This window comes from Barbus barbus (genome assembly GCF_936440315.1).
Source record: "Barbus barbus genome assembly, chromosome: 2".
Lineage (NCBI taxonomy): Eukaryota > Metazoa > Chordata > Actinopteri > Cypriniformes > Cyprinidae > Barbus > Barbus barbus.
This window is the reverse complement of record NC_136730.1, coordinates 23,945,822-23,971,586: the sequence shown is the minus strand read 5'-3', so window position 1 is coordinate 23,971,586 and position 25,765 is coordinate 23,945,822. Positions and strand designations below refer to the sequence as shown.

The following is a 25,765-nucleotide window of genomic DNA, read 5'->3' as shown; positions in this document are numbered from 1 at the left end:
CACCACGATCGTCAGTTCTTGAAGTTACCACACTGCAAAGCCGGATTGCTACATGGGCCGTCTCTGCTTCCTATAAGCTGAGTATATCTACCTGCAAATACTTACCTGTCTTTACTTACCTTCTGCCTTGTCCTTTTCCAGTCCTCCTCCTCGTCTGTCCCCGGTGGCTTTGTCGAATCCTCGGATGTCTCTGCCTCTCTGACGCTGCCAAACTCCAGGATCTGTCAAGACAGAGAGACTGATTGTGATTGACATTCCTATTACTTTAACCTCATGAATTGACACTCACCAAGTCCGAAGAATCCGCACGATTGCTGTTTGCTGTTCACCCTGTAAATAAACACCTTGTGATTTCACTTACCTTCTGTGTCTGACCAGTGCCGTTACACCAACATGATTTGTAATTTTATTTTAAGAGACTCGATGCCATCTTCAGGGGCTACACTCTGTGCAAACCTGGTGTTCTCCAGAAGGGACATCTTGAGATGTGGTGCAATGTAGCACGTCAGATGGCCCGGCTTCAGCGTCATCAGCACTACATTCACATGCAGAAAATATTAGTGCAAAGTGCAAACATGTTTATTCAATCCGATGGGTTTTTTTTTTTTTTTTTTTCCCAGTGTCCATAGATTAAAGTAATGTCAATTTAATAAAGAAATCATTAATTCACATTCATTTTCTTACCATCTTTGTAACCCCTTTAATTTGAGCAGTGCAGAATCCGGGGCATCTGCAATGCCACAAATGGAAGGGTTGGCTGTTCCCAGTATCCCCTCTACCATTTCAGCAATCTCAGACAGAGGATTACATGGAGGACCTCAACCTATTTGTCTGTTCACTCAGCTGCCATATTTGCAATGCCTCCGGGCAGCTCAGACAAGACCAAGTCCTATCTAAATGAATGGGGGAATCCTGAAATCTGAAAAAGGGCTTGCTGAACTCACGATTAAGTTACATATTTCAAATCGGCAATAAAATCTGAAACTAACTGCCCTATGAGTGTTGTTTCTTATGCTCAAATAGCATTTAAAAAGCTTATTTTTCAGGCTAGACCAGCCAGTGCGCTATTTTCACTTAGTGTAAATGCGTTAGCTGCTATCGCTATTTGACAGAACTATGTCAAATTTACTATCACTCCCATAGACACTGTATTAGAAACACCCTCGCATTAGCGTTAAGTTTTTTTTTGTATTCTGATTCAAAGGTAATATAATACAGAGTACAGTGTTGTAAATGTACATGCATGTATATTTTTAGGCAGCAGCTATTTGCACTGTGTAAATAGCGATAGAGGCTATTTAACTTGTGCAAAATAGCAATGCTATTTACACTGTGCAAATACCTATTTACACTGTTAAAATAGCAGGATTTTGTATACTACTTGTTGCAAATAGTGGCAATTATCTGCACCTCAGTATTGTAGTAAAAAAACAGTATGCAATAATAACGTACTAAGTGTAAATTATCATTTTAATTCAAATTATTAAATGGATGCCACCTTATTGGTACAAGCCCTCCCTACTCCTACCCTAACCCTACCCGATACTTTATTTTAAACTTTTTGATTATTTCCTTAATTTTTATTGAAAATAAATGCCTTTTCCGATGTGATACGAGATTTGAAAAGGGATTAAAAAAAAGTTCGGCCAAAGGCGGGATTAAACCCGGGTCGATCGCGTCAAAAAATACAATGAAACACGATCTACCATCTGCACCACTGGAGCTGATGTTTCAGTTGACTCTGCTGTTCTTCTTCTCGTTCTTCCTGTACACCTTGATTGACAGATGTCTTGTCCAGTCAGCGGTGAGTAATCTATTCCCAAACCAATGGCGCTGTCTCAAACTATACCTACCTCTTCGGGTTTGTCTGATTTGTCGTTGTGTTTTCTGACTTCTTGTTTTGTTTTCGGATTTGTCATTGTGTTTCCTTAGTTGTTATTTTGTTTTTTAGATTTGCATTTGCGTTTGTAATTTGTTATTTTGTTTTCAGAATCGTGATTTGTTTTGCACTTCTCGGCCACCATAGTTTTAGTCTCTTCATAAATCTCTCCTACTTTTAGATAACTCCTACTTGTAACTAAGAATGTTGGACACTTAAGTCAAAGCTTAAAACTATCCTTAAGAGCATTTCTGAGAAGTTTTATACATACAGGCCCAGGAGACCATGGCCGAAACTGAGACCTAGGAAGAGCAGAGACAGACAACACAGACAGAGTATTCACGGCCCCAAGGACCGAGGCAGGCAACACAAAGTGTTCGGTCTCCTTAAAGATAACTGGGCAGATAGACAGTTCAAAACCAGATACATTAGGGAGAACCGGAGGGGCAGACAGTTCATAATTAAACTCATAGACTGAAACTGGCAAGATAGATAGTTCGTAATTAAATGCATTGACTAGAAAAGGATTGGCAGATAGCTCACAATCAAGGGCACTGAAAGAGGTTGAAGTGGAGAGCTCAGAATCAGACTTATTGAGGGAAACTGGACTGGTAGGTAGTTCACAAACAGATTCATGGGCTGATAAGGATAGACTGACAGTTCAAAATTAGTTGTATTGACTGAAGCTGAACTGGTAGACATTTCAGTGACTAAAACTGGACAGACAGGTCATTCATAACCAGGTGCATCGACTGAAACTGGACTGGTAGACATTTCAGTGAGGAAAACTAAACTGGCTGACAATTCACAGTCAGACTCATTAATTGAAACAGGACAGACAGATACCTGGGTATCGAACTCATTGACAGAAACAGTATGACCAAACTGCTCATACTCAGACTCCTTGGTTGGAACTGGACAGACAGAAAGTTCATTGACAGGCACTAGGCTGACAGGAAGTTCGCAATCAGTCATCATTAGAAATAGAACAGACAGGTGGCTCATTCTCAGGCTTATTGGTTGAAACTGGACACACAAACAGCTCAGAATTAAACTCACTGACTGGAAAGGGACAGACAGACTGTTCACTAAAGGTTTCTTTGGCAATGACAGGATTAACAGGGCATACAGAAAGTTCATTTAAGGCTTCCATGGCAGTGATAGGTATGGATAAGTCTTCCTGAATGGCCCTTGTAGCCGCAGGAAAACAATCAGGAAGTTCACAGACAGTATCCTTGGATGTGACAGACAAGGCTGAGAGTTCAGAGACAGCCTCCTTGGCTGGATCGGGACAGGATAATAGTTCATAATTGGCCTCCATGGCCAGTTCAGAGCAGGACAAAAGTTCATAAGTGGCCTCTGTGGCCGGAACAGGACAGGCAGAGATATCACAGACGGCCTCCATAGCCGTGACAGGACAGACTGAAGGTTCACAGACGGCCTCCATAACCGTGACAGGACAGCACAAGGTTATGCAGACGGCCTCCATAGCCATGACAGGACAGAACGAGAATTCATAAGTGGGTACTACTGACACCTCTAGAGGGCCTGCAGTGGATGTTGCCACCTCTGGAGGTTCTAGAGTAGTACCATCGGGAAACAGGGAGAGTTCAGCAACGGTTCCTTTGACCGTGACATGACAGGCTGCATAGCTGGGAGCCACCACCACGCAAGGAGCTGAAGCGAGCACCGCCGCTTCGGGAGGTTCTGCAGCATGCGCCACCAACTCTGGAGAAACTACCACGTGCACCATCGCTTCTGGGAACACAGCAGTGAGTGCCACTACCTCAGGAGATTCTGCAGCATCAGCCGGCACCTCTGGAGACATCACAGTGGACGCAGGATTCTGGATGAACAGACGAGAAGTGACGAGACTCAGTCTGGACGATCAGCTGAGATGTGACAAGACTCTGGACGATCAACTGTGACTTGACTGGACTCACAACGATCAACTATAACTTGACTTGGCTCACGAAGATCAGCTATGACTTGACTTGGCTCACGAAGATCAGCTATGACTTGACTTGGCTCACGAAGATCAGCTATGACTTGACTTGGCTCACGAAGATCAGCTATGACTTGACTTGGCTCACGAAGATCAGCTGTGACTTGACTTGACTCATCTGCGGTGTCCTGGTCTGACTCAGGATTGGCAACTGTGACGTGACGGGGCATTGTTGTGTCCGCCATTTTGCGATCAGCCTCCGCTGTTGGCGCCATTTTGTGAGTGCGCTCTGGTGAAGCCACCATTTCAGTCATAGACATGGTGTCGCGCAACGTTCCTCTTCCGCGACATCCATAGTAAACATAAAGAACTTAAACTTCAATTAAACTTCCCCTCAAGTAACCATGACTTTATGGGCTCACTTAGTCTGAAACAGAAAATGTCTTTTAACATGACCTCATCAAAAGGTACCCTATAAGATAACTCACAGAACTGAGTGATGTACTCCTCAATGGATAAACTCTTTTGTCGCAGGTCTAGCAGCTGGCCGACTTGGTCCATACCTGGCCAGGGTCCTTTATAAAAGCCGCTGGATCCTCATGTGGCTGAGTATTCTGTTACGGGGCGAACGAGATGTGAGACTTGAGGACCATGTGCAGGCTTTTATTTGACAGAGACGTGGTCATAACAGGCTTGGTTCAAATAGTGGCAAACAGGTACATATCAGGCAAGACAAAGAGTATTCCTAGGGCAAGCGTGGGTCTCCAATCAGCGAACAATATCCAGAGGGCTTGACAAGAGGGGTAATCCGATAACGTGAGCAATAGTCCAGGCAGGAGCAAACAGAGTACAAAACGACAAGACTAAAGAGAGATTCAAGGTAGGCTATAAACTTCAGGGCAGGCAGAGACCAGACTCTGGTTATACTGCAATACTTATTTTTGAAAAGACTTGCTTTTGGACAATAGTTTTTTTCTATTGATATTCAATAAATTCACTGTTATTGGATAAAATAGTTAATAACTTCACTGCAACACACTGTACTTTCACCAAATTCAGCTCATACATCACTGCTCTCCTGCTGGTTATACTACAACACTTATATTTGAAAACAATTGCTGCATATATGAGAGGCTGCATATATTCATTATTCAGTCTCCTTCACTGCAGTGGTACTGATGCAGACTAACTGCTAAAACACTTTGATTAGAGCAGCAAAACCATGCCTATTCTTTAAAGGGGATAATACATAGCTAGATCTTAAACAGTGGATCATTTAGCATTGTTATATATCACAATATTGCCCAGTAAATCTGCTCAGTGTAAAGAATTAAGCCATTATAGAGGTAACAGAACTTACAATAAGCTGCTTTGAATCGATGTTTATTGTGGATGCTGTGCAAATAAATAATGAACCAAGTTGAAGATTCTTTATTATTAGAGATGCCGAACAATGATAAACGATCAAATAAATGAATGAATGAAACTTAATCCACAAACAAGTGGCCTGGGATCAAAGAGCTGCCACAGATAATATTTCCTTATATGATTTTCTTTTATTTGTAGTGTTGCAAACAGTTTAATGCAAATCACTGTATATTAAATCTACAGAGATCAATTATTAAGCCATATCTTATTTGAGTTGTTACCGAGTTTCAGTTTAACTTTCATCTGAGTTCAGTAGTGAATGTAGACATTATATAGGCTATTATTTTATGTTTATGTGATTAAACTTAAGATCGCGTTGAATGATTAACGCTTACTGTATCAACAGCGTTAATCAAAAGCAGAGGTATTTCATGCAGACACTGATAAGGGCTAACTTATGGCATCTATTAATGTCTGCAGGAAATACCTCTGCTCTTTCAGCTTTCTAAGGCTGAAAAAAGCACGTTTTTCATACCGGCTGTGTAAAGGGCTATGGCAAATGATGTAAAGTGAGCCTTAACCACTCCAACGCGATCTAAGTAGAATAAAGAAACATTAAATAATATCAACGTCTATATTCACTATATCCAGTCGCCGCGGTAGCTCCCGTTACCTAAATTCCCAGAATGAATTGCCGCTGTGACGACACATTCCCAGACTAATTACACCCACTCAGATCGTTCTCAAACTGCAGTATTGTTCTGCGTTTATCACTCTCCAAGTGAGCTGCTTTATGAAGCCATTGTAAGTTCTCTTAGTCTCAGTCTAGTTTATCCTGTTTATTGCCTGAATTATTTGTGTCTTGATCTTTGTCAGTGGATTGCCCTATCGTCTTGCTGTTTGGACTCTGTTTGCCCCTGCATTGACTATTGTTTGTGTCTACAGATTACTCCTGTTGTCAAACCCTCTGGATTCTGTTCACTGATCGATGATCCACGCCAGCCCTAGGAATACTCTTTGTCTTGCCTCATACATATCTGTTTGCTGATGCTTGACCCTGCTTGTTTCTGACGACGTCAGTTAAAAGCTTTGCGTATGGATCCGCACGTCTCTCGTCTCGTTCGCTCTGTTTAAGAGTGAACTGAACAGCCAACAGTGATATGTGAACTGAATTTGGTGTTACAGGGAAGTTATTAACTACTTTATCCAATAACAATAAAGTAAATTACTATTTTTCATAATAAAAAAAAAATCATAAAAAAATGTGTATAAGCAATTATTTTCAAATATAAGTGTTGTAGTATAACCAGCAGGAGAGCAGTGATGTGTGAACTGAATTTGGTCAAAGTACAGTGTGTTACAGTGAAGTTATTAACTATTTTATTAGTAAAAAATTTCGTGTTTCGCACTTTGCAGACGATCCCTTAGGACTTGTCTCTCAGACGCCAGCGCTTTGAGATCAATGTATTTTGTACAGAGCCGGAGGAAAGCTTGTTTTGAGGAAAACACGCTTGTAGCTTGTTTACTACATCACTACGAATGAAAAGAGGCGTCATTTGTGTAGTAAAACATTTTCCTCGTGAGTTACTGATCTGGAAAAGTCGAATTTGTGAATATCTTCCCAACTTTACCGAACTCATTAAGTCACTTGAAATAGCAAAGCATGTGCAGTCGGTAATTCTTTATATCATGTATAATGTTTATTGTTTATATCATGCATGATGTTTGTCTTATAGCCTACGTGTAAGTTCATCTTGTTAATAAAAAAAAAAGTGCAGTCGGTGCTGCTTAAGTTAGCATTACTTTTTTTTTTTTTTTAATGTCCGAGATTGTTTTTTTTCTTAATAAGACAGCTCTAAAGACTTTGATATTGTAAGGAGCCCTTAAGTGTATTTGGTGATAGAATATGAAAATATAAGATGGGGGGGGGGCTATAACAGCCTGTATTAACTTAAATAGAAGTTCTACATTTAGTATATTGAACTTTATAACTTCAATAAAGTTATATATTAAAAATTATAAATAATAAAAAAAAGGTTTCAGCATACAGCATGTTTTTGCAGTTGAACAACAATCAGCTGAGCAAAAGGAGATTTTTATAAGGAATCACTTAAGCTATGTTAACTGTCTTATATGATTTATAGGCTACATCATGCCACACTAGGCCTATGCCGTCTGTATTACAAATGGGAATAGGGAAAGGAAAGGGAAGTGTGTGGCCAAGTATGGTGACCCACTTGGAATTTGTGCTCTGCATTTAACCCAACCCATGCTGCGGCGCCCGGGGAGAAGTTGGGGGTTCGGTCCCTTGCTCAAGGGTCTCACCTCAGTCGTGGTATTGAGGGTGGAGAGAGTGTTGGTTATTTACTGCCCCCACCTACAATCCCTGTCAGACCTAAGACTCGAACCCACGACCTTTGTGTTAGAAGTCCAACTCCAACTCTCTATCCATTAGGCCACGACTGAATACAACGAATTAATGACAATGTTTTAAATTTTAACTACCCAATAAAGTTATAGTTAAAAGTTCCTAGTTAAAAGCATGCAATAAAGTAATTTGTACATTTTTAAAGCTAATTTTAAAACATTGAAACATTTGCAAACAATGAATTTAGAAACAAAAACGTGCTATACACATATCAGACAAAATTGTGGTGAGAGAAAAAAACAGAAGTTGTCCAGTAGTCAGACAGAGGAACATAAAAATCAGAAAATATGAACAGCTATAAAATTATAATACAAATATATAGGCTTATCTGACTAAATAAATCACAAATTATAATGGCATAAACAACATAGGCCTACAAAAGTCTAACCAAAACGAATTTATTTAAGAAAACACAAATTATAATGCCATTCGTTATAAACGACACGGAGCCTAAAATCTAACCAAAACGAATTTAAGAAACAGACAAATTACAAAATAAAACACAAATTGTAATGGCATTCGTTATAAACAACATATAAAAGTCTAACCAAATCGAGTTTAAAGAGAAATTGAAACGCACCTATCTCCTATCAAAAAAAAAAAACTTTGGTCTTTACTAAGATGTTGACAACTGAATGTGTGTGTCGTTTGTGTGCATGTGTATAAACAACAGTTCCGCATGCTTAGTGTGTGTTTTGAACTGCACACAGGTACGTTATTACTTAGCTAGCAGCAACATATAAATATGTAGCTATGTATGTGTGTGTGTGTGTGTGTGCGTGTTATCCAGCAACAGTGAAATGATGTGGTTCCTCAACCAAGACTGTTGACAGGTTCTGTGATCAGTGAACATCATTAAAAATAATAGATAATGGAAGATAATCGGGCTGATTTTAGGCCGATTTCTCCCTTTCCGACAATCCTAGGTAATGTCCCGATTATCTTGGTGGTTCTAAAGATTATTTTACCAGATTTTCCTGTGGTACGAGGTCTGTTAAGAGTGACTGAATCTGCTCGGAAGAACGCGGAGGCACCCCGATTGCGAAATCAGAAATCTTGATGTGTGATATATGATCACGTGTGATCCCGAAGACACCACACACTATAGGAGCAAAACGGTTAAATCTAGGTTTTTTTGTCCTCTGTTTGTGGTCTCTCACATTTTGAAGATTTTATAAGATTAAAAAAAAAACAGCATAAGTTTTTTTTTTAATTGAATTGGTAATGGAAGTTTAGGACCATTTCAAATAATAACAGAAATCAATGCAATCGAGTTTGCATTAATAGAAATGTAGATAAAATGAGAAATTAAAAAGTTTAGGATCAGTCATTAAGATTAAAAATCTGAAGCGCAGAACTGGTTTGTGTCTGTACTGTGGCTCTAGCTCCTTCTGCTGGTTAGAAGATGCTAATACAGAAAGAGTCTGGTCCCTGGCAGCTCCTCAGAATAAATGATCGCATCATATTTACATCCTTTAACCACTCCCATCAGTGTTCCCCTGCACATTTCTAACTAATTAACTATTTGGCCAATAACTATAAGTGGCAAATAAAAACACATTACATACAGGTGACCAGAGTCATTTTAATCATGGGGAATTGAGAACTGTTTGCAAAGTACTACATTCAAGAGTGAAAATATTTACCCCACGGAGACAAAGATTATGATTGTCTTTTAGGAAGTTACACAGTTTTGCCCTGCTCAGCATTTATTTTGTGTTCTCATTCACACAGAGTACTACACTAAAAAGGTGTTCACCAGTATCAGAAGGCTCAGAATTATGATTGCACTTGTGCTGTGATTTTGTAGCTTATATGTATAACCTGATGTCTGTGCACCTTGTCTCCATGTCAATCAAAGTCCAATCACCCCATGGTCCTGATTAACAGAAAGGTATTTTTATTTAAAAATTAAAGCTTATACCAATTATACAAGCCATAATATTGTAAACTTATTCATGTTACATTCTATTTGGATTCAACAGCAGTGAAACAATACGAAAGCAATGAGGCAAATTGAATTTTCAAACCACATCTATTTCACTATAGAACAGGATTAAAATTAAACCAAAACATTTCTTCTTTTTTTGAGGTCGAGGGCCCGGTGCCAAACATTTCAACCAAAACCACAGGACAATAAATAAGCAGAAAATATTAAAACACTGCTCAACACATGGTTTCTAGAAAATAAAAAACTTGAAAATATTCTGAGTGATTGAAGAAGCAAAATGCCAAATACTCAGGTGGCATTGAAATATGAGCAATTAAGACAGCCGAGGCACAAGCCTCTGCATTCACATTCATAAAATCAGTATTTCATCTTTGTGCTTGTTTTAGCTTTGTACAGTAGTGCATAAAGACATACTATGCTGGTAGTGAGTCGTTCATGATGATTAAATTAATATCCATTTAAACATAAAACAGCACACTCTCTTTTAAATATATTAAAATCAGTTACGTGAATATAATCCAAGATAGTTTGGCCCAGGATCTAATTTGTGTGTATGGTATAATAATATACTTGTTTGCTGGTGCCTGTGTGTCTGTTACTCTTCTGTCAATGCAGACGGGCCGACAGATGGAGTGTTCTGTGGGAAGTGGGGTCCGACTGAGAGTGAGTGGACAGTGAGCTGGGGGAGGGGTATGACTTCTCTAAACTGCTATATTGGCCCTTCTCTCAGTCTTTGAACTATAACATTGATTCTAACATGAAATTATTTTATTTGACATCAAAATAATAAATTGGTACACCCAATGAAAACAGGATTAATTTGTGTGATCACTGGTGATTAAGGCTACTGACGACCTGCATTACTCTGTCACTTTAGAATAGAAGTTCCTCACAGTGAATAAATTCACTGACCTAAAACAGTATAGTCCCATAGTTTGATGACTTTGGAAATGTTCAGCAAAGTTGTCCTGGCAGACAATGTACAAAACCAGTAAATGGCCATCGGGGTGGCAAACAGCATGTAACAGACACACAGAGATTCGGTTCAACATTTCAAAAAGGATTCCTTTAAGCAATGTTCTGGTTTGACCTGTCCACAGCATTCGTGCCATTATAGTGATTACCTCAGAAAATATTTTTCCAGGTAGATGAACTTCTGTTTATGCATTCAGCTACACATAACATGTTAATGAATGCTTTTACAGGCTATACCAGTCACTGAAAGATTGTCAGCATGTGATTCTGTCAAAACTATGACTTTTGTGTTTTTTAAAAGAAAGTCTAAAATATTTTCTGTGATAATTGACTTAAATGCTGTAAATAGAGCTTGTATTTATTTACATTCCTCTAAAGGTATCATTTGATCATTGTTGATAAAAACCTGTTTTCTCACTCACTTGGACCTCACAAGAACAGCTTTGTATTAGTTTCACAATAAGGGACAAAAACTGTGCCCTCGTATGCTGTTTAAGATGAAAGATCTCAGGTGGGAAAAAATAGCTGTTTGACTGGAAGCAAGGCACAGATGTTCAATGGAGAAACTAGTTCCAGAAAACGATAGAGAGGGATAATATTTTTAACTCGACCATTTAAAAGTTTAGGGTTAGTAAGATTTGTTTAAACCTTTTTTTCAGCAAGGTTGCATTGATCAGAAGTTACAGTCAAGACTTTCACAGTGATACAACAGTATTCTATTGTAAATAAATGTTGTTCTTTTGATCTTTCTATCTATCAAAGATTCCTGAAAAAATATTTAACATGGTTTGCACAAAAATATCAAGTATTGCAGCGGTTGTCAACATTGCTAATAATAAGAAATGTTACTTTACCACTAAATCAGCAAATTAGAATGATGGAGTAATGACTGCTGAAAATTCAGCTTTTCCATCACAGGAATAAATTACATTTTCCTTTTTACTGTATTTTTGAACACAAATGTGGCCTTCTTTCACACAAAAAAAGTTACTTACCCCAAACCTTTGAATTTGTAGAGCTAGATTTAGAATTAGTTTTTAGTTTCATTCTTTTATACTGTATGTATGTATATATATATATTATACATACACACTATGACAAGGAGGCATACAGTGGCATAAAATAATATACTTGCATTTAAGAAAAGATAAACTGATCAAGAAAGGTTGTGTAAGTCAGAGAACAGGTTTTACAGTGGGAATTCAGATTTTTCACTTTAAAAATATATAAATGCTGGTTTCATACATGTATACAATTCCACACGGTGGTGTTAAATCTCCATTTTTCAAAGTTTGAAAATACAGAATTCAGATTGTTCAGGTTTTGCGGTATGGACCAATCACTACAGTCTTTGGCAGTGTAATAACAGCACAAAAACAGAGACAAAACTCTTTCAATAAATAGGACTAATATGCCATTAAAAACAAATAATACAATTCAATTACTTAGTGCCAACTAAAACACAAAAGCCGTTCTGTAGTAATAAAAAGACTATAACAGCAGCGATTAAAGCACGTGAATGAAAGTCATTCTCATTTCTGGCAAACTATCATGAGGCCTTGAACTAACAACACTTACAAAAAAAGTACAATCTCTTGTGTAACAAGGAGGTGTTTTCAAGCTTCTGTAAACCTCCTCATTTCAGCTCAGAGCTGCCTGGAAGGAAACATCATTTTGAGGACATATGACTAGCTTGAGAACGACTGGAGACAATAAGGGTGGTAGCAGTATTATCTAAAGAAATTCAGAGGAGAGCTTGCATTGGTACTTCCAGCTGGATCACATGAAGATGCTTATTCCAACAGCAGACACTCTGCTGTACCAGAAGCTTTTGCACATAATCACACACAGATGTCTGCTTCTAATTTAAACATTTCCTTATTTTTTCATAATTAAAAAGAAGTTCAAAATGTACTTGCTCATGCAAACTGCAAGTCTCAGCAAAGCTGTACGAGCTGCCAACTCGGGCAAATACTGATTATACGTCTTAACTAATCAGATACGCAGACCCACATATAAACAATGTTAAATGTAACCAGAGTAAAACAAGCTCAGAAAATAAACAAATCTGCAAAAAACATCACAACTATATATGTCCCATTGTCATGATTTCAGCTATTGATACAAGCTGTGATTTACAAATTTAACATTAGTTGGATACAGTGTTTCGGCATTTCGATACATAAAACCTTGAGGTGCAGCATCAATGCTTTTTAGAGTCCAACTAAAATGTTTTACACGATATAGCGTCCGACAACACGCAAATCGAGAAGGCAAAGGTTTGCTGAGGGAAAATGTACGGAGATCAGTCTCTGTCCCTCTCTCAGTCTTACCGAATGAGACGATGACAGGCTGTAACACCACACTGCCTTTAGCTCTGCCCAACAACATTTACACACAACCATACAGACCCCAGTACGAGCAGAAAGACACATATTAAGGCCATTTTGTATTAAATGTGGTAGGCTAACCTCTTCTAGAGACCAACCCCACATCCGGAGTTAAAGTCTGATAATCATCGAACACGTAGTAAACAGTACCTCTCTCTCCCCTTCTGTTTCTGTGACACACACACATGCACACACAAACATACTGATGTTCAGATTGCCAAGAGGTTGATCTTTCAACATGTAAGACCCATAAATGTACACGCACACTTTACAACAAAGCTCATCTTAACACTGAGTTATAAATCCTGTAAAAATGTCTTAGCAGTAAAAGGAAAATTGCTGTATTTGTAGGCTCAGAAATTGAGGAGGTCCCTAAACCTAATGTTAATTTACATTATAAATGGAGGCCTTGGTGTCTGCTTGTTATTGTGTTCATACCACTGAATATGAATTATGCACGCATTCAAACATTGTCGCGTTTGAGCACTGATGGTCTGCTGAGCATTATTATGTGGGCTGTATATTGTGTTTGACATAACTGACCGCTTTATGTTACTCTTATGGTTAAGAAAAAATATATTTAATAACTGATTGGTGGGGATTAGGTATTGGAGATTGGACTCAGCTAAAATCTAATACTGGGTCTGCTCCTAAAATTCTGTGTTTGAAAAGAAGAGACTTGAGGTACTGAGGGTCAGTCCCTGCCCCATGTGTTCGGATGAAGGTCAACTGCTCTGTGAGGAGTGGTGTGAAGGTTGTGCGCTCATTGAGGCTTTACTCTTCTGAGGTCTCCTGAAGCTGTCTTTCATACAGGCTGAGTACATGATGTACAAACTGATACTGCTCCGCTGTCTGGATCATACCGCCTCTGAAATCACAGCAACAACAATAGCATGAGACCAACTGTTAATGTACTTAAAAGGATAGTTCATCCAAAAATGAAAATTCTGTCATTAATTACTTGCATCATGTTGTTCCAAACCTGTGAGACCTTCGTTCCTTTTTGGAACACAAATTAAGATATTTTTGATGAAATCTGAGAGCTTTCTGACCCTGAATAGACAGCAATGTAACTACTATGTTCAAGGCCCAGAAACATACTGTAGTAGGAAGGGACATTGTTAAAAAGTCCATGTGACATCAGTGGTTCAACCTTAATTTTATGAAGCTACGAGAATACTTTTTCTGAGCAAAGTAAATAAACATTACTTTATTCAAAAATTCTTCTCTTCCGTGTCAATCTCCACCACTATTCATGAGAGTACCACGACACAAGTGTGTGATGCTGCTGACACAGGAGCCCGAGTTTCAACTTAAACCCGGATGCACTACAGCTTTTTTGCAAGCAGAGGAATGCATGCACATGTGTCGTGGTACTGTTGTGAACGCACGTCGAAGTCTGGCATGGAAGAGAAGAAATTGTTCCATAAAGTTGTTAGTTTTGTTTTCTATGTGCACAAAAAGTATTCTCATAGCTTTATAAAATTAAGGTTGAACCACTAATATCACATGGACTATTTTATCGGTGTCTTACTACCTTTCTGGGCCTTGAACGTGGCAGTTACATTGCTGTCTATGCAGAGTCAGAAAACAAAAATATCTTCATTTATAGGTCTTATGGGTTTGAGGGTGAGTAATTAATGACAGAATTTTAATTTTTGGGTGAACTATCCTTTTAATAGCATCTAGCAGTCCAACTTGGCACTTAACAATAGCCTAATGTAACACCAACAGGTCTTGTGAGGATTTTTCTCCATGACTTCAGGCTGGCCCGGATACCACTGAGGCCAAACAGCTAACATTTATTCTGCTGCTCAACCACAAAATGACACTTGTGTTTCAAAGGATGTACAGTATATCTATATTTTACCTGTCCAAGCGTAGCTGGCTAGTAGTCTTCAGGATGTCAACCACTCCTTCATTGCTTAGCTGCTGGCACAAGATAGAGGTAGCAATGAAACAGCCAGTGCGTCCAATCCCTGCACTAAGAGTAGAGAAAACAGTGTTTAAATATATCAGATTTATCTTTTTACTGTCACTTTAACAACTTTTTTGAAAAGTGTGTGTTACCTGCAGTGGACAATGACAGAGCCACTGTTGGGCGGAGCCTGTTTCCTCGCTTCCTCCACTTCCCTAACCAACTCCAAAAGAGGCGGGGCCTTGTCTGGTGTTTTCTGATCTGGCCAGGATGTGTACCAGTACTGTCTGATAGTGCGCTCCTCACCCTCACTCTACACACACAAACATTTGCAGTTCAGTAAAGCCGAGTGCACACTCTACAAAACTGACCATTTGATTTGGGCGTCTGAGAAAAATCCTACAAAGTTTCCTCTTATTCAAAGTCAAAAGCTGTAGGCTTTGATCACTAGTTTAACGTGTGCTGAAAGCCGATGGATGACCATTGCAATCTGATGAAATTTTTGAGGTTTTGAGGTTCTGCAGTACGGTTTCTCCTGTGACAACTGTGAAATTAAGAACCTTTAGGAGCACAGAAAAAACAACAACTTTGCTCCACACACATCACCGTCACAAAACATGTCATGGATTGACAATATAAATCCTATGTTTGTGCCCATTTTTAATGAGACTTGACTGTTATACAGTCTGACAACTGAAATCCGTGTGTAACATGGTTTATACTTGGGATCCTGTTCATATAATCTGACAAGCAACAATTGGAAAGCACTCATAAATCATATAGTGTGTAACCCGCTTAACACTCATGTACAGACAGGAGTGTTTCTAGCTTTCATCAGTACTGGGGTTCTGTTCAAATGCATTAACTAAATCAAGAACAATTTCAGATCTTTTTGCAAACCCATTTGACTGATCAATAATGATTCACAAATGTCTAGTTCTGACTCCAAATAACTAAGAGAGAAGACACATAAACATGATTGTTGAAATATTATCAGGGAAAATGATTGAGGTAATCTCCAAACTCAAATATACTACATGATGCCCAACTAACACATATATACACATTCTTTGATAAGATATCTTACACAGATTTTGTGATTAACTATATTTCCTTCAATTATGTGAAACACTGCACTGCTAAGAATATTTGTTGCCATGACAGCCATGCCTCCAGAGGAAACAGTAGAAAACAGAAGCTAAATAAATTGCGCTCAACCTGGACTTCTCTCTTTCTGTCCTTCTCATCTTTGTTGTCTTTCACACAAACTTTTTTAAGGTTAGACTTTTCTGTAAATATTAGTCTTGTCTTAATTAGTTATACTGTATTGTAATGTCTACATGAAACAATTGTATTTGACAAGTAGAAATGACTTTTTAAAAAGCGATGGCTTTTAAAAACAGCCCATAATCTGCATTCTCAGATTTCACTTTTTTGGTCTCTGAATTCTAGTTTAAAAGAGGATGCAAAATATGATACAGTCAGTTGTCTTGTCTTTAGGTCTTTCAAACAAATTCAGTGTTGCTGCAATGTTGTAATGCAATATTAATCTATAGGTGGCACTGTCACCAAACTGCTCGGGTACCCTCAGGGCACAGTCACAGACATATGCCACATTTAGTTTCAATAGACCGAAACAATACCAAGATACAGCCTTCCTGTGCTCAGCTTTTGGCACAACTTTGAAATGTGTCAAAATTCTATTCTTTCAGTTAGTATCATTTTGCCATATTTTTGGTAAAAATGTAACAGATAAAATTATATAAATTAATACATTAATATTCATTTAGTTAATAATTTGCATATAAAACAATAAAAATGCAAGTCAGTTATTTTTATTAAAACTTTTCAACATCCTAGACATAATCACATGAACACACACAAACCTTCACAGTGAAAATCCTTAGACTGTAGTCATCTGCCTGGATGACCTGTTTGACAGTGATCTCGATATCTTCACAGATGACTCTGTCCTCTGGCCAGTATTCTGTGCATTTCTGTGGATACACAAACAAAAATGTTTTATTTGATTTATATATTATATGTGTTTTATTCAGTCCAGCAAAGCCCATTTTAAACCATTCAGATAAATTCCATTCATGATTTCTGATAGCTCACTGGAATTCACCTAAATATTTCAAGGTATATATAGTCAAAATCCCCTCAACCCTGGTGTCTGACTTCTGCAAAAATACTTAAAGTTAAAGAATATGATAGTTTGAAGTCAGTCTGAGTTTGTGCTAAGCATTGAATAGTAACAGGACTAGGGGTTGCACAAGAATAACTATTTAGTGTTAATTCAAGTTTGCATAAGCCTGATAATTAAGGAGAGAATACATATTAATTAAAATATCTCAAAGATGTTTAATTGCTCAGCATGAAAGAATGATTCCTCCCAATCATGTGATATGTGTGGATATATAAAGACCTCATTTTTTTCTTCAATGTTGGTGATCATGACAATAATGGGACAGCGCTCCTGCCAAACCATCCTCCAGAAATCCCCCACTGTGTTTACAGTTGGACCCTGTGTAGCAATGTAAGCCTTTTCTTTCCCTCCATAGCCCTAAAGAAAAAAGTTTGAAAGAAAGAAAGGACTTTTCAGCCTATAGCATTTCTACGTGATCGGAAATACTGCACACACCTGCAAAACCACATCAAATGATTATTTTTCAAACATTATACAGTCTCCTCATAATTTGTGATATTAGAATAAATCATAAAAGCTATGAAATAGGGCTCATACATTTATTACCTTAACTTAGAGGACAAATGACAGAATGTTACAGAAATATTGCAAAAATTAAACAATTTTTGGGACAATGCTAAATGACTACTGTTTTTTTTCATCACAAACTAATTTATTCAGTTTATTAAAAATGAACACATCACAGCTTACATACTTTATCAACAAGAAATGGTTAAGATTATTAAGAATATTTTTATTAAGTATTTTAATTTTAATATTAAGATTTTCATTTGACACTAACACATACTCACCTTCAAATAATTAGCGTTGATGTAGGTGCTGAGAAAATCACCTTCCTCTCTTGCTTTTAAGCAAACTCTGCTGTGTGTGTCTGCAATTTAGAGTTAAGATCTTGCAAATTCAAAGACATGCCAATATCATCAGTAACAAACATCATCAGCCATTTCCAAACTTTACTATATGCAGGGTATTATACACACTTGGTAGTATGGTTTTGTAGCGATTCTTCCTCACCACGCCAGGGAAATTGTATTCTTTAGGGTCCACGAAGTTCATGGGTGTTTCCTGTTTCCACCAAAATCACAAGATGAGAAGTGCTGTCATGTTACAATCACTGTTTTATATTGTACGTGGATGTTACAGTGAGTGATACTCACATAGAACTCGGCCTGCAGTGTAGCGTCGTCCAGTGCGCGCTTGTGCAGCTGCTCGGGGGTGAGCAGGTTGGATGCGTTCTGCAGGTACTCCTGTGTGCTCTGCTCTCTAGGGGACAGCAGTGCTCCATAGGGCTCTGTAGTACCAGGGGTGCACATGTCCAATGTCAGCGACACGTTAGAACCTCTCCTGAAAATCACAGAGTTTGTGTGACAATGTAATTTGAATATACAATGTAAATTCAGATGTGTTCAATGCATCAATGTAATTTCAGATTATGAATCTGGTTCGTGGTCTTCCGTTCACTCACCACCAGAGGTCACCCGCTCACCACATGGACTCTTGCACTACACTAACTGTTGCACTTCACCCCAGACTACAGTTCCCATCATCCATTGCACTGATGACACACACACAGCTGAATGCACTGATTGCACAAATACAGCTGATTCCAATTAGACATGCTACATAAGCCATGGACTTCCTCCTTCTCACTACCGAGTGTTGTCTAGGGTTTAATCGCTCTCATAGTGAGAGCTACTTTATGGAGCCCTTCTGTATTTTCTTAGTCTAAGTTTAAGTCTTGTTCATCTAGTTTATAGTCTGCCTTGGATCTATCTTTAGTCTTGTCGTTTTGTACGCTGTTTGCTCCTGTCTGGATTATTGCTCATGTTATCGGATTAGCTCTTGTCAAGCCCTCTGGATATTGTTTGCAGATCGAAGACCCATGCTTGTCCTGGGAATACTCTTGTGTCTAGCCCATGCCATACTTGTTTTCTGTTGTCCTACCTGTGTTATGACCATGTCTATGAATAAAAGCTTGCATTTGGATCCGCTCAACTCCCGTCTTGTTGGCTCTGTTACACAGAGTTTTTCAAGGGCTAAAGCCTTTTCAGGTTCTTTATTAAAACTTTAAATTTGTCAAATTAGTGCGAACAGGTCACGACTACTTTGACTACTTTTCTTTTTTTATAGTAGTTTCTGATTTATGCACTTTAGGATATGAAATTCTGAATACATGAAAAGGGAATTCATCTGTGTTAAAATATTTATTTAAAGTGGCCTTTAAATATTAAACAATTGCTTTTCCATGTTTAATTATGACACAAGTGGATAGCCTTTCCACCATCAACACTTCTGTATTTATGATTCTTCCTTCATTAAAATATTCAGCACACTGTCACATTAAACGTTGAACCATCACATAAATATTCTAAAAGCAAACAACAAAAAATTATTTATAGAATGTAACGAGGCAGGACTGGGAAATAAAATCAGCCCATTTTTGGTCCCAGCGGCCCACCTGTACAATATTATAATAGAGGTGGGCCATTTTACATAAATATATAATCTCATAAGAGCACCTGATTTGGTTTGGTCCTCACACTACACATAGTGTGACCCATATATAAAAAAAAAAAAAAAAATAGTAATAATAATATTATTGTACTTTACTTATTTTGTTTTTGAATAGTGATAATACTATTATATTTTAAAATAAAAAGGGAGTATTAAATAAAAATACAAATATTTTAAAGTAAACTTAAAAATAAAATGTTGATATTTCCTTTTTTTTATGAATTTTCATCATTTTCAAACTTCAAATCAGCAAGATTTTATTTATGCGGGTTGCCGGCAAGTAAGTGCTTATGATTTCAGTCTGAATAGAAATCTTATATGGTATTACAGCGTGTCGATCTAAAATGGTAACTGTGTATCAACAGCTGTGTATCAACCATGTTGGTACACAAATGAGCGGTCTGAAGAAATTTAGATTGGTCGCACGTGCGTACCTGTGTACCACTTATGTATATACATATGGGGTGTGCAAAATATATTGTCTGCGATAATATTGTTGTTTTAATGATGTGCGATTTGATATCGAATATTTTGCAAAAAACATTCAAAACACCCCTACAGTGCACGCATACATTATGTGAAGTCTAGACTATTGCCCGTACACATTTACAGTGTGTTCTTTCACTGCATGATTCAGTCTATTAAAATGCATTTAGAATGATCACAAATTCATGACTCGGGGGGAGAAAATGTATATATTTATAGCAATTCATATAGTTGATCAGTTTCACACAAAGAGTGCCATTTTTCTCCAAATATTACCATGATTACAAATGTGATATTGATTTTTTACGACAGTTCAATAAGGAAGAAGTTAATTAAGAGACTTACATTTAAAACACCACATTTCCTGTTTTTGTGCAATTTCGCCAACAAAAATAATTCCACAGCCACAGCGCTCTTTTGCGTCTCTGAGCAAATGACGGTGTTTCGTTCCTGAATGAATCAACCGTTTAAATGATTTGGCTTAATCACAAAGACTGACTTATTAACAGTGACTTGCTGCCACCTACTGGCTGTTTTAATTCCACATTCAAAGTATATATATGTGTATATAAAGAAAAAAAAATTGGCAACTGGTGTGTGTGTGTATATATATATATATTTCTTTAAGCAAGACAAGAAAGAATGAAAGAGTCGGTAAACATGATGTTTATTTGCTCTATTACAGGCTGAACTGGCCTTATAAAATCTGTAGCCATTAGAAATTAGAGGCAACCACAGAATTTTAATCACAATCCAAAGATGCATGGGCAGTTATTTTTGATATATATAAATTAGGTTGTACAATTTCAAGATTTCAAGCAAATAGAATGGTCTGACTTCAGCTTTGTGAAGATATGCTAAAAATGCAAATGTACTCTCTGACAGCAGGTGGCGCTTATGGAACAGCGGTGATAAAACCTTGGATAAAATCTTGGTTACAGCTGTAAACAAAGCAGCTGTGCTTACAAAGACATAAGATGAAAAGAAAATAACCAAAGTGAGTCGTTTACCACTGGGAAAATGTCCGGTATATAAGATTGCTAATCCGGCAATGTAATATACATCAAATGCAAAGCATACAGATGTGATTTTCTTACCTTTCCTGCAAGCCGACAGGTTTGACAGTGAGAGTGACAGGGTCAGCTTCGGGCTTCATGTCCATAAAGCAGTCAAACACGGGTGTCTCCGGAACAGCATCCAGATAGAAGAAATCCTCCTGTTTAGCATCTGTCCATTCTGAATATGTAAAGGAGGGCTGCCTGCTCATGGACTGACGACGGTCATCAGGGAAGCAAGATGGGTTGCCAGGCACCAGGGTTTTAATGCAGAACAGCGTCTGTTGTGAGAGCAAGTGGGGGGAGAAAGGAAGGTTCAAGCTTTACACAAAGGAACGATGCATGCTCGTTTCAAATCAGCTGTGGCAACACTTTATACTGAGCACATGCTGTAGTGCTGTTATACAAGTTATTGTTTAAACAGGCAAAACTAAAGCTCTGAGGAACAAAAAGGCAAAAACATAAAGAACATACTCACTCCAGTACCAAGGATGACTACACCTAAAAAGAGTGTGGCTATGAGGGGCAATAAGCTTTCCACCTTCCATATCTCCATCTGCAGACAATGAATGACATACAGCATGATGTAAAATTCTCTTTCATATCAGAGAAGATATTTCAGTTCTAGCTCCATCACCTGTTGATCATAGGCATCACTGGTGGAGAGAAGGTACTGAAGGAGATCCAAAACTTTATGTGCTGCTGGAAAAGCCCTGTATCCATTCAACATGTAAAGGACCCACAAACCCTGAACACATCAACAAAACACACTTGTTATTACACACAAACCCTTCAAAACGTAACAGTGACTTACAAATCAACAACTAGACATTGGATATGAATCATTAATTGTGTTTTGGAAGAAAGAAAGAAGTGTCTTGTGTTCAAGGCTACATTTATATCAAATAGTAAAAACAGTAATTTTGTGAAATATTATTACAAATTAAAATAATGCTTTCTATTTTCATGTTTTTTTATTTTTTTTATTTAATTTATTCCTGTGATGGCAAAGCTGAATTTTCAGAATTTTTCATTACTCCAGTCTTCAATAGTGGTCGACCACTATTGTTTTTTGACAGCCGATGCCGATATCTTGGAAAGCAGGGTGGCCAATGGCCATATAATTTGGCCATATAAATGGCCGTTCTCAGTGCCATCAAAATAAAAGTCCCGGGTCTAATGCATCGGCCAAACAGAAAAACTGATCGGCCAATGCAGATATTTGAAAAATGCCAAATATCGTCCGATATATCGGCCTTGGAGATACAGTATATCGGTCGACCACTAGTCTTCAGTGTCACACAATCCTTCAGAAATCATTATAATATGCTGAATTGCTGCTCAAAAACAGTTGTGAAAACAGTTGTACTGCAAATTTACTTAAAGCTTTAATGTGCAATGCATTATAAAAGTAGTTTTGATGCATTAATTATGCCTTGTAATGCACCTTGTAATGCATTGTACAATCTCGTGAATAGTTGTAACCACAGTTAATACAAATATAACACCTATCAATTCATTGTTACACTATGCATTTTACATTTTCTTAGAATTATTTACAACAAGATATATGTAATACAAAGCACATTACGATTAATTATAATGCATTATACCATGATAAAACCATGATACAATTTTCAGGATTCTTTGATGAATAGAAAGTTCAAAGGTACAGTTTTTTGAAACTGAATCCTTTGTAACATTAAATGATTTTATTATCACTTCTGATCAAGTCAATGCATCCTCACTGAATAGTATATTAAAAGTATGAAGGTACTGACCCCAAATATTTGATGACATGACATGACAAAAACCGCTATTATAAAATTGAAAAATTCTTGGTTTCAAACAGCTGAAATTATTTGGCTACACAACAAAATGATCAACTGCTTAATTACCGCTAAAAGCCAAATTTGCCACTTATAGACAAAACCAGAACACAGGCATAACTGAAACACACTCACACAAACAGCAATAAAAATCAATGAATAGTTAATGGTGTGCACATCTGCATAAAGTGTGACATGTACGTGTCAAGGAATTATTTGTTAATTATTTGAGAAATGTGCATAAACTCACTGTGAGTTGAGACAGTGTGTACAGCAGGAGGAAAGCACCAGCTGTAACACTTGCTTTCAATACTCTTTCCCATAGAGCAACCCCAACCTCTGGCAGGGGATCGTGGGTAAGTGGGGTGGCACTCTCCTTCTCTTTGGGTGCGTCCTCTCCAACGGGGGCTTCTGCCATGCTGCTCTTGAAAAGTCCTGTCTTTAAACAGCTGAAACAGACACAGAGAAAACCATGTTTTCTACTAGAGACAGAAGATAACAAAATATGTGAAAAATACCCAGCAAAAACAAAACGAACAGCTAATTTAGTGCAAACAGGAGCAAGCAGCAATGGCAGCAATGCACCTGAATGTAATCACAGAGTAGTACACTACAGCTTCTGCAGTACAGTCTCATAATTCATGACATTGCTGTAGGAGGAATGACACATTTAGAGGTGGACTATGCAAATGAGGCAGTGCTGCGGACATAACACTAACACGGGGTGTTATGCCATATACAGTGTGAACAGCACTGTCTTATCACAAGATCCATAATGATTAGCATTAAGAAAAGATTTGAGGTTTGAACAGCAGTGAGTACCATTATTCTAATTACATTCACCATCTAATTTTGCTTGACTACTGTTAGTCTTCTACTTTATTTTTTGTTCATTAAACGAAAACCATCGACCATATGGAATCATGTTCATTTGTTGGGTTTCAAAGCATGTTAAGGAACGAGCTGAAGTCAGCTCATTTAAACTGAAATATTCTCACATCATTTGAGAGTTACTGCTGATTAAATATTTATCACTTTCTTTCTTTTTTTCATAGCAGAACTGCTTTTGACACACTGTGTTTAATATTTAAACACTTCACTCTGCACTGATAGTGACTATCACTTTTCAAAAATTAAACTGCTTTGTCAAAGTTAAAGCAGAGATTCAACCATGAATATAATTCTGTTAAATCCATGATCCACAAATCCATGCAAAAAAGGAAAATGGAACCCAGTAATCAATTCATTAGTCAAAAGCTTTGTTGGAATATTGTATAGATACTACATTAAATTTAAAAAGTACATACAATGTCTTACTTTGATGAATAATATGTAAAATACTATTTAATTTAGGAAAATCAAAAGATATATCAATTATCAATTTTTCAGTTTTCTTTTGTCATTGGTCTTTAGACTCTAGAGAATAATTACATCTGCTAGTAAATCTACTCTCTACAGTTAAATAAGTTTATTAAAATCAACTTTTTTTCTTACAAGAATGAATTGTTATTAGCCATGTGCTGATTTTGATATACATTAATCTTTGTCCTAAACAGTGACCATTTTAATTTATAAAATATTATAAAGCTTTTATATTAATTCATGTAATTCATGTACTGTGTGTAAAAGCAAAAAGTCAGGCAGAGAAGCCTGTGTGTCACCTTTAGTGCAGAGTCAACATTCAGTGCAGGAGTGGATCACTCTGATCAATACTCCAGCTCCACACACACACACACACACACACACACACACACACACACACACACACACGCACACACACACACACACACACACACACACACAAACACTGAGGCTGCATTTACAAGAAAAACAGTCACTTCAGCAACAAACACACCCGTCCCTCTTTCTTTCAGTCCTTTATCTCCCTCTGACCCTCATCTCATCTTATCTCATCACTTCTCTTCTCTGGATTTCTCCTTTCCTCTCTTCTTTTCCTTATTTCTTTCTGCATTCATCATTCTTTAATATTTACCCCTCTCTCTTCATACATCTGACCCTCATCTGCGAATGGTTTTCTGCGAATGGTTTATCCATCTTTACCTCCCCCTTCTTCTTTTACCTCTATTCTCTGATGAATATTATTCATTTATTTATTCCTGTACTCTATTCATGCTGCAGCTGGATGCTCTTGAATTATCAGAATGAGCTATAAAGAGAAGAGATCGCTGTGTTGAAGGATACACGTGCACACACACTCATACAAGTACACACCCTTCACAGATTGTCTTTCATCAAACCTAAGCATAATCATCTCATGCCACTTGCTCAATCAGCATTCAAATCCCAGCCACAAACTGTATAACAGAGAGAGATGAAGAAAAAACAGCCTTTGCAGGCAGGTATCTGAATGAAACCGAGGATGAAATGGGCCATGAACTAAATATTTAGTGAGGAAAACTATACGTTTTTTTTTTTTGAATTATTTGAACTCTGATGATTTGAACTCTCCACAAAGAGTTCAATAGTAACTCAGTAAAAGTGTTTTTAATCACTATGATCAGCCTGAATGTTTTCATTTATTCTCACGTAATTGTCTTTATTTTTAGCGATGTAAAACATCACAATTTAAAGTTACAACCAGTATTCATTTGTCAGTGACAACTACTCAATACTATTATTTAAAGTTTGGAATCAGTACGATTTTTTTTATGTTTCAGAAAGAAGTCTCTTATGGTCAGGCTGCTTTTATTTGATCAAAAATACAGTAAAATAACTGCTTTCTATTTATAATCTAATCTTCAGTATCACACGATCCTTCAGAAATCATAGTAATATGCTAATTTGATGTTAATGAAAC

General features: G+C 37.5%; 1 protein-coding gene across 1 annotated transcript; it reads right to left on the bottom strand.

The window, feature by feature from the left end:
* Nucleotides 1-13,710: 13,710 nt before the first annotated feature.
* LOC306881358 (tyrosine-protein phosphatase non-receptor type 5-like) lies at nt 13,711-24,923 on the bottom strand (the record flags this gene model as incomplete). The annotated part of the gene is made up of 13 exons (XM_079435421.1): nt 13,711-13,804; nt 14,807-14,920; nt 15,007-15,167; nt 16,741-16,851; nt 17,283-17,420; nt 17,855-17,934; nt 18,044-18,128; nt 18,221-18,407; nt 21,161-21,399; nt 21,597-21,674; nt 21,756-21,866; nt 23,198-23,396; nt 24,865-24,923. The coding sequence occupies 13 exons, from the start codon at nt 24,921-24,923 to the stop codon at nt 13,711-13,713; spliced, it is 1,656 nt and encodes a 551-aa protein (XP_079291547.1).
* Nucleotides 24,924-25,765: the final 842 nt, after the last annotated feature.